This window comes from Halichoerus grypus, chromosome 11 (assembly GCF_964656455.1).
Source record: "Halichoerus grypus chromosome 11, mHalGry1.hap1.1, whole genome shotgun sequence".
NCBI lineage: Eukaryota > Metazoa > Chordata > Mammalia > Carnivora > Phocidae > Halichoerus > Halichoerus grypus.
In genome coordinates, this window is record NC_135722.1 from 17,195,264 (window position 1) to 17,205,510 (window position 10,247).

The 10,247-nt window shown below is 61.3% G+C and overlaps 1 protein-coding gene across 1 annotated transcript in view; it reads left to right on the top strand.

Annotated features, from left to right (window-relative positions):
- ALX4 (ALX homeobox 4) overlaps window positions 1–6,757 on the top strand; it is a 42,198-nt gene extending 35,441 nt beyond the window's left edge. The window contains exons 3-4 of the mRNA XM_036097691.2: window positions 1,539–1,667; window positions 4,006–6,757. Coding sequence (XP_035953584.1) covers window positions 1,539–1,667; window positions 4,006–4,323 — 447 coding nt within the window. The 3' untranslated portion in view covers window positions 4,324–6,757. The remainder of the gene's footprint in view (window positions 1–1,538; window positions 1,668–4,005) is intronic.
- Window positions 6,758–10,247: the final 3,490 nt, after the last annotated feature.

Below are 10,247 nucleotides of genomic sequence, written 5' to 3' on the forward strand. Positions count from 1 at the left end.
AGTCAGGAGCTATAAATAAACGAGTGTGCAGTACTCTCGGAAACTCTGTGACAGCATTTCTCATCTCTCACCTGCTGTTCTGTGAGGCGCCACCCCCGTGAGGACGTCAGTACAGATATTGGCCCCATTTTGCAGACACAGAAAGCGAGGCCAGTGGCAATGCCGGGGCTGGAATGGGCGCTCGGGGGCGCGGCTCCACTGGAAGCCGGGACGGGCTGAGCAGCCTCTGCGCTACCCCGCGGGGAGCCCTCCCCGCCTCTGGCCCAGCTCCTTCTCCCTCCTCCGAGGATGCTCGCGGCTCTCAGCTCGGCTGCTGGCGGGCTGCCGTTGGGGTGTGCCCACTTGCACCTGAGTCCACTGGCAGGGACACAGCTGACAGAAACCTCTCTCTGGGGACTCCGAGGCCTGCCTTTGACTCAGCCTGAAGCCATTTCTGGTCTGGAAGCTGACCTCCCCTCCTCACACCCTCTCCCACCTGTCCCTGCCCCCTTCCCCACCCCGCCCCCGCCCCAGATCCCAAGCCACGTGCAGGGCTAGCAGGCCCCAAGTCCAGCTCTTGTCCATGAAGCCTGGGAAAGTTCTCAGCCTGTCAGAAGTGTTCCTGCAAAGGAGCCAACAGCCCCCCCCCCCCACCCGTCAGAGACCACAGCTCACACGCCGGCTCAGAGACCACCCTCCCCACTGCAGCCAGTGCCCCAGCGGCCCCTGCTCAGGGACAGGGCGGTCTTCACTCCTCCTTAGAGTCAGGCCACCCTCTGCATGAGACCTCACGGTGGCCACCTTTACTGACCACACCAAGAGCAAACCCCAGGGCTGGGCATCAAGGCCCTCCACAATCTGACCTCTGCGTCCACGGGTCTTTCTCTCCCACCGCCGGCCAGCTGAGCAGCGGGGCCTCCTGGGGTCTCCTGAGCGTGTCCTGCTGTTTCTACACTCGGGCCCGGCCCCAGGCCCCCCCTCCACGAAGCCATCCCTGAAGGCCTCTGCTGCCACAGGGGGCCCGAGTGGGGAGACTTTCCAACACGAAGGCTGCAGAGGGGACTCAGACAGGTAGGAATTCTGATTCTGGGCCACTAGACAGGCCCCAGGGAACCCCGGAGCTTTTGGAAAATTATGGACAGACTGTGTGTGTGAGCATCTAGAGAATGATTTTCGAGAGGAGCCGTCACAACTTTTGTCAGGTTCCCCTCAGGAGTCCGTGGCCCGAGGCAGGCCAGGCCACACGGTGCTGGGGTTGGTTAGATGACCGCTAGGATGACCAGTGACGTGACGCGTGGGTGCGACATTTGCCTGCTCTGCATTCTGAAGCTTGGAATAACGAAGTCTGGCCCAAGAGCACACTGTGGTTAGCTGGGGTTAAGCTCACCTTCCCGACCCTCAGCACGGCTCGTTCTAGATTGTGAGCCTGGAAGCTAAAGGCTGAGGCAGACCCTTCCCTGCAGCCCCATGGCCCAGACCATGTGCTGCGATGGGTGGGAGCTCCAGGGAATGACGTGTACCGTCTGACCCCCCCCCGTGACAACGGCTCTGTCCTGTAGGTCTGGTTCCAGAACCGGAGGGCCAAGTGGAGGAAGAGGGAGCGTTTTGGGCAGATGCAGCAGGTTCGAACCCACTTCTCCACTGCCTACGAGCTGCCCCTCCTCACCCGAGCCGAGAACTACGCCCAGGTAAGTCCCAGCCCCGAGCGGCCGGCTCCAGCCCCTTGGGCTCCGGGAATGGGCATCTCAGAGGAGGGCCTAGCCCCCCGCAGATGGGACTCAGCAAGCCCGGTGCAGGTGTGTGCCTGTTCGCCCCAGAATGTGCAAGGCCGGGGCCGTTTCTGTCTACCCTACGTGCCGGCCCAGGCTTGGCTGGGCATTAGGGAGGGGCAGGCCTGGACAGAGAGGGAGGCTTTCTCCTCTGCCATGTTTGCCCCTTTCGCTGTGGGCATCAGAAGCAAGGCAGGCTGAAGACCAGGGCCCCCAGGCCATCAGGAGCCACCCAGTGTCTCCTAGGAAAGCGAAGTCCGGAAAGCTGGGGGGCTTGAGGCAGGGCTGTAGCGAACAGGGAGGTCTGAGTCCCGAGACGCGCTGTCCTCCGGCCCCAGACGCTTCTCACTTCAGACAAGCCATGAGCTCTCCGAGCTTCGGTGTCTTCTGAAAACTGGACACGATGAAAGTACCCACCCCAACTCTTTCGTGAGGTTGTTGAAAGGCCAAAATTAGACAACACAGAAGTACTCTGGGGACTAAATAGCCGGTTAAAGGTCGCTCTGCAGCTCTGAGCTCTCCCAGGCGGCTGTGTCCCGACCTGCCCTCTCCTCTGTCCCGTCCCGTCAGCCTGGCCCCATTCTAGCGGCATTGGAGTCTTCATGAGATGCAAAGGGGTGAGAAGTGGTGTGAGCAGTGGCCAACACCGGGGCACTTGCAGAGATGTCTTTCTAGCTGGGTCCACTCCTCACACCCCACAGCCTGCCCGGCAGAGGCGACTGGTCCCTCCCTCAGGCCTCTTGGTGGCCGTGGCAGCATGGCCTCTGCCTTCAGCTCCAAGCCCGGCCCCACCCAGCAGCGAGCCGGTGGCGCAGGCCTTCCTGTTTCCTTTAAGACCCACTGTCCCGGGGCCCTGCTGTCCCGTGGCCCCCCGGGATGCCCTCCCCCCGCCCCCAGACCAGCTCTGCCCCTCCCCCTGCCGGGATCCATGGGGTCAGGGGGTCAGGCCTGGGGTGAGGCTGAGGAATGTGGGGTGTCTCACACACACACGCACACACACGCACACACACACACACACACACGCACACACACACCTCATCCTCAGCTCCTGCTGTGTACTTTCCTCTCTCCCCGCCCTCTGTCCTGGGAGGATGAGCCTCCAGCCTGGCTCCTGGGGATCTCTGCTGCCTGAGCTCCCTGCTGGAGGGAGCGGGGAGGGGACCAACACAGGGCGGGCTCACCCTTCCCACCTGCAACACCACATATCACACGCCTCCTGATGGAGGGGAAGGGAAAGGCCGCTGATTCTCCACCACCCCAGGCAGGAGGACTGTGGTCAGGCCAATCTGCCAGTGGTTCTTGTGGCCATGACAATGCCCTGTGGGACTTGGGGGCCGAGGTCCCCCCTCATTCGGCTTTCAATGTGAGTGGACTACAAACATGGGTGGGGAGGAGAGCAGGCCAGCAGAAGCTGCTTGAGGGCCCCCTGTGATCCCATGCACAGGGCTGAGAGTTCTCGTTTCCTCTGGTCCTGCTTACCCTGGCCCTCCCCAGCCCAGGTCGGCCTCCAGTCCACCCACGTGCTGCCTGAGCATCACACACACACACCCCCACACGCACACGCCCTGGCCTGTGGGCATCCAGCCTGGCTTCATGCATCCACCCGCAGGCACTCACCACATCCTGAGGCAGCCCCTTCCATCCTGAGCCAGTTGTGAAGCCTCGAGGACACAGCCTTTGGAAGCTCAGCCGCTGGTCTTGACACTGGGAGATGAGGCCCCACTGCCCAGCCCTGCCCCCTCCACACCACAACCTGCAAGCCCAGAGCCCACGTTCCCAACACCAAAGCTCTCTGAGTTGGGGTCAGCTCCCATTTCTCAGGTTCCTGGGATGCCCCAGGCCTGGTGAGGAGCCACAGGGGAGTAAGACACAGTTGCTGACCTTCAGGGGCGCAGGGAGGGAAAGTCGGCCCCTGCATCTCAAGTTCCAAAGTCAGCTGGCTGAGGCGGGGGCCGCCCTCAGCAGCTTGGCTGTGCCCTGAAGGCAGCCCTGTGACCCGGCCCTTGATGGAGTTTGAAGTTCGGTCCTGAAAACAATTTCTCTCTGCTGGGAGCCAAGCACAAAACCCAAACCCTCCCAGGTCCTGATGGCCATAAAGGTTTTGAGAGGCTCCGGGTAAACACTCTGGCATGATCTCAGCATAACGAAGGGCTTGTGAGCGGGGCGAGGTCGTCTGGGGACAGGGCCAGCCCCCCGCCCCCCACATGCCCTCCCCCCGCACCCCTGCCCCAGCCGGCTCTCCCTTCCCTCTCCCCAGATTCAGAACCCGTCCTGGATCGGCAACAATGGGGCTGCCTCACCAGTGCCAGCCTGTGTGGTCCCCTGCGACCCGGTGCCCGCCTGCATGTCCCCTCACACCCACCCCCCGGGCTCCGGGGCCAGCGGCGTCACCGACTTCCTGAGCGTCTCCGGGGCTGGCGGCCACGTGGGCCAGACACACATGGGAGGCCTGTTCGGAGCGGCGGGCCTCAACGGCTACGAGCTCAACGGCGAGCCGGACCGCAAGACCTCGAGCATCGCGGCCCTGCGCATGAAGGCCAAGGAGCACAGTGCGGCCATCTCCTGGGCCACATGACAGGGCACCGCTCGGCCCGTCCCCACGCCCTCCCCCACCTTGGGGCCCTGGCCACGCCCACGCTCCCCAGGCCCCCAGCCTCCCGTTCGACTTTCCTCTTAGGAACCTGGCCTGGGCCAGGGGCCCGGCCCTCAGCACTTTCAGCCACCCCAAGTGTGAGGCCCCGTGGGCCGCTGGGAGGGAGGGGGCAGCAGGTCCCGCCCACCCTGGCACCGAGGCCGAGCCCCCGCTCCTGGCCGGAGGCCGTGGAGGAAGCCAGGTGGCCGAGTTTTGCAGCTTTGCATCCATTATAAGCTGAAGACCCTTTCTCCCCACTCCTGCTCTTCTGCCCTGCCCGGTTTGAGGGTTGAGTCAAGGCTAGATTCCCATCCAGACCGAGCAAAGCCACGTGCCGTCACGTCCATCCTTCCCTCTGCCGTGTGGTCCCCTGGTCACCGGGCCAGTGACTGTGGCTGAAGAACAGAGTTCTGTTCTTCCGAGTCCTGCAGAGTTGGCCTCCTGGCCCTCCCATCCCCCCGTTGTCCTCCTAAAAGCCCACGGAATCCGACCTCCTGGGCCCAAGGCACCCGCCTCCCCTCCACCCATCCTGGCCGTGCCCCTGTGCTGGACCCACCTGGAGGGCTGGACAGAACAGGAGAGGGGCTGGAGCTGAAGAATCCTGCTGTCATCCAGCAATGCTGGCGTCTAGGAGAGTGGACCGTCCCCGAGGGGGCTCGTTCCAACTCCCTTGCACCCGCAGACTCTGGATCTCGGTGAACACTGCAAGGGGAGGACACAGGCCACCCACAGTACCCACAGTGCTGCAAGAAGAAGAGCTTCTAGAGAGAGGAAGAGCTGCCGGGAGGTGTCCGGGAAGGGACAGGGGCTCAGGCACTCACTTCTGCTCTCCTGACCGCCCGACAGCCCACAGCCCGCAGGATGCCTGTTGCAGTGGGCAGGTCTGGGCAGCTTTGTTCTCTAGCCAGCCAGGCCCCTCCAGGAGGACCTGGAGACGCTTGTCCCTTCCCCCACCCATTCTGGGCGCTCGCCAGGGCTGCTGAGCAGTGTCCTGGCGTGGAAGGACTTATACCTCGGAACACACGAGTAGGGCCTGCAGTCATGTTGGGAGAGGGGGGTCGAGAGCAGCGTGCGGAATTTGCTAAAGGATGTGTGCTCACGCTCTGCCTCTCGGCCCCTACAACCGCCTCAGACTGCCTGTCCCTCGCCAGCCATCCCTGGAGCGGCACCCTACCTGCCCAGAGCCTTCCACGGTGGGTGGGGGCCCCGTGTTCTTCCAGGCGAGGGCAGAGAGAGCCTGCTCTTGCCCTTCGTCCCTAGGGAATCCGAAATCTCAGCCCCCTCTCTCCAGCCTCTAGAAGGGCTGGTGGGCTCCGCTCCTCTGGGTCGCTTGCTCTGTTCCGGATGTGGGGGGCAGGATGCCGTCCAGAAGCCGTTTCCCTGCCTGCAGGAAGGTGCCTCCTCCTGGGGAGGAACTCCACCTCTGCCTGAGTGGAGACGAGCAGCTCGAGTTTTGGCACCAGATCCAGCCGTCACCTAAGCTAGTGGCACACGGTCCCTGTCCTCTGGGGCCGGCCTTGAGAGCCTGAGAGGCCCCTCCAGCAGGCAGCCCCTGGGGACAAGTCAGGGAGGAGGGCCAAGTCCAGCAGGCTTGGGGGCCTGCACACAGGACAGCCTCTTGGCTTGGGTGGAGGGTGAGATCCTCTGCCCTTGAGCCGCTCAAGGCTTAGAAGGAATCACAGTCCCCGCCTCTGCCTTGTGCTCTCATCGGCCCTGGAAACAGGCCTGGGGAAGGATCTGGCTTTGGCTTCCCTTGGTAAGAGTCAGACCTCTTTGTGAACCGTATAGCTCTAACATGGATCTTCTAGAAGTGAAAAGCATCTTGGACATGGAGTTAAATGTTGGTTTTAAATGTTCCATATATCTGAGGATCTTGGAATGACTCTTAGGAAGCCTTCTGCAGTTCTGAGGTTCACTGAAATAACTCAGGCTCCCCAAGTCTAGGAAGGGACAGGGAGAAGCACTTAAGGCTGGGAATCATTCCCCTCAAGGGCTCTGGTGCTGGCAAGGACAAGGGAGGACCCCTCGTCACACATGTTCTTACCCGGGAGGGGATCCGTGCAGAGAGATGGAGAACTGGGAGATCCCCAGAGGAGGAGGGGACGGAGGGGGCTCTAGGCAGATTCTTCTGGAAGGGACTCCTGGTGCTCAATTCCTCTATCTGGCTGCTTTCTGGCTGCCCTTCCCACCAACAGAGCCAAGTATTTATGATTCAAATGTCGGGGTGAAATGTGCCTGTTCACCTCCCCACAGGTAGTTCCCTGCCCCAGGCCCCCCAGGGCCGGCCCAATACTCGGAGAATCAGAAAACCCGGTGCTGGGAGGGACTTAAAGATCGTCTACTTAGTACGCTCCCTTCACAATGGAGATGAGAAGGTCCCAGCCCGGGGGCGGGGGGGGGGGGACAGAGGGGGGCGTGACTGCCCTGGGGAGTGGGGTACACGCGGGGCCTGAGCCTCACGCAGCCTCTCCCCTGCCTCTCCCCTCTCTGCCGGCGGGCCTCCCTCTCCTCAGCCTTCCCTCGGCCGCCTTCCCCGCGGGTGGCCAGGCCCAGACCTTGGAGGGCAGGAGGCGTCCCCGCGGCAGCTCCTGCGAGGAGCCCGCACGCTCGGGCGACTCTCTGGGGCCGGCAGGCTGCCTTCCTCGGGCGCGAGGGCTCAGGCAGGCGGGCAGAGAGGGGCGCCAGCCGGCCCCGGTGGGTCACCGCCAAGCCAATAAGCTACACGAGCTGAGGATTCCCTTTGGCTCCGTGCCCAAGGTCTCGACAGAGACAGAGACGCGAGCCTGAGGAGTCAGCGGACCGACGGGCAGCCTCCTCGGCACTGAGCCTCCAGGCCCCGCTGGGAACAAGGCCAGGCGGCCGGGGCTCGACGCGAAGGTGCTGCCCTCACGACTCCCGGGGCGCGGGGGGAGAGGGCCCTGGGGGCACACGGAGAGGCTTGTCCCCACATCCTCCACGGCACGGGGTGGGGGGGGGACACACGGACTTTGTAACCTTTCTTGAATCCTTTCCGCTATACTTGATTCTCGGCTCTCACTACCGCGCCTCCAGCTCGGGGAAGCATGGTGGCCAGGTGGGCTGGAAGACACTGCGAGGGGACGGGGGGGCGGCAGTCTCGAGGTGGGTCCCCAGCATCTGCGGCAGTGGCCACGTGGGGCCCAGCTCCAGTGCTCCACGGGCCCTCCTTTCGGCTGGGTAGTCAAGAGGAGCTTGTCCATGAAAGCTACCGTGTATCTCACTTGGGCAGCCAGGTTGAGGGGAGACCGTCTCGTAGGACACCCCGGGGCCTCTGGTCTGCTTGATGGCCCTGTCAGGGGCAAAGGCAAACCAGACTAGCTGGGGGGAGGATGGCTGGCAAACCGGCCCCAGGATAATCACCCATGGCCATGAGAGAGAAAAATAAGAAGACCACGAGAACCCTACTTCCAAAGTCGCAACAACCCCGCTTCACCTCACCGAGGATGCTGTAGGGAGGAAAGGCCTTCTGGCGAACCAAACGTGACCTAATCCCGCCCTCCGCCTCTCCCCCTTCACGTACACACATAGAGCTAGGCCTTTATACTACTGATTTTGAAGGACAGTTTTCAATGCCTAATAATCTGTTTGGATGTGCAGTGGTTGAAGAGAGAGCTGAGCGCTCCAAGGAACGTGAACCTCACCCAACACTGACTGTTCTCATTGTAAGATATTTTAACCCTGTATAAACGCAACTTTTCCTTTAGCTTAATGGCCTGGGGTGGAATATTAAAAATATATATTAAAAGTACATTAAAAATTCAGAAAAAATGTTTAAAAAAAATGAGGTCAGTTCCATAAAGTTTTACTGCCCTATAGCACCGTGTAACTACATTATAGCAAACTATTAAGAGAATCATTTCTTGCCTTTTAAAGTAAGTTATTGCACTTACATCTTCTTTGGGAGGGGAGGAATATTGGCGAGAAGGGGACTAGGGCCTAGGCATGGGGCCCAAATGGCTTGAGCGGCAGCAACTGGGCGCTCCGGGGTGCCCTTCGCTGGGCACAGCCCACCCTGTCTGTTTGGTCGGTGTTTGCAATAAACTCCTTCTCCTTCCTCCTCTCGACTGGAACCTGTCTGTTTTGTTCCTGACTTGTGACAGATGAAATGTGATCAGAGGGGCCTCTGAAATCTCACATTAATTGAAGTCGGCAAAAAATACTAACAGTGCCCTTTTGAACTGCTGACACAGTACAGAATGGATTACCAGGGCTAGATTAACAACAGGTGGCCAGGGCTCCTGCACAGAGAGGGGGCGCTTGGCCTGCAAGGGTCTGGGACAGCCCCCCTTCATCCCAGAGAACCTGCCTGCACAGCAGGCAAGCGGGAGGTGGGGGGAAGATGTTGGCGGCGGACCAGGGTCCACTTCTCAGGCAGCAGATAGGGTCCCCGCAGCTCCTTTGCCACCACCCTCCCCCCGCAACGCCATGGCTCGGGTACGCACAGCACTGCCCATACACCGAGGTCTTCACAGAGGCCCAGCCAGCCACCCCCCCACCTCCCCGGTCCCTGAGCACCGGTCTCTATCTCCGGGGGCTGTTCTGGAAGCAGAGAGAGCCGGGACATGGAGGTCCAGGGCAGGGGAGCCTGGCCGCTTGGCCCAGAGCACCGGACAGGCCTCCAGGAGAAGCCGGTCCCAGTCCTGGCTCTACTCCTTAGTGGCTAAGGGAACCTGCCGGAGATGTAGCCAGATGATTTTTTTAAAGCAAGGCTCTAGAAGCAAATTACGAAGCAGGGAGGGCCCCGGTTCTTGCCCCAGACTAGGGGCTTCCTTGCTTCCCGACGTGAAGGCGACTCATGGAAGAAAGAGTTAGCCTCCAAGGGACCACAGTGTGGAGAGGGGGGTCAGCTCTCACGTCGCAGTGGGCAATAAGCCTGTCCCTGACCAGTTCACCAGCATGGGGAGGGCCTCATGGAGAGCCTTTGTAAGCCGACAGCGACATAACGGACGACGATCGTCTCCCAAAGAAAGACATCTCCCTCCGGTTACCAGCTGGGCGTCCACCACAAAGGCCCTTCCCATCCTCTCTTTCCAGCTTTTTAAGTGTTGCTTTCTTGGAGCCACATCGATTTGCTACCTGTGGTGAGTGAGGTCCTATTCGGTATAGACCCAACCGGGTTTTAGGTTGGCCTGGGCTGGGCATTGTTTTTAAAGAAGACACCTGTCACCTCTTCAGGCTCTGGGTCAGGGTGGCATCCCCCATCACTGCCAAGTCCCCGGGCAGGAACTGAAGCGGAGAGGGACACCCTGTGTGCACGCGGTGCTGTCCGCCTCGTGGCCCCGAGCACCCCAGCCCCCTGAGTCCAGGTGAGTGCTAGGCCTAAGTGCAGGCGGCTTGACAGGGGCCCTGTCCCTGGGACCCGTGCGTCTGAGGAGAATCTCTGGGAGGGCGAGGCCAGCAGGCCTCCCTCGAACGGGACTGTGGCTCAGCCCTCCAGGACCACTCACTGCCCCCCACAGCATCTGGGGCCTTTCACTTGGCCACATTACTGGAATGCTCACACGCCCCGGTCAGCTGCGGGCACCGGGAGAACTCCTGTTGGTTCCCTAAGGCTTCCTCCCAACGGCGACACCCTCCGTGAAGCTCTTCCTTAAGCCCAGGCCCCACCCCCACCTGCACCCGAGGTCAACTGCTGGCCCCTCTGTGCTTCCGCAGAGCTGTTTCTAATCCTGTTTCAGCACATAATTGTACACGTCATCTACTTACCTGCCTGCCCCACGTGCCTAAAGGGCTCCAAGGAGAGACAGGTTGGTTCTGTTCACATCTGGATGTCTCAGAAAATACTCGGTTGAGTAACCGCATGAATAAACGGGAGGATGGGAATGAGGCGATGCTCTGGGTCACGAGGG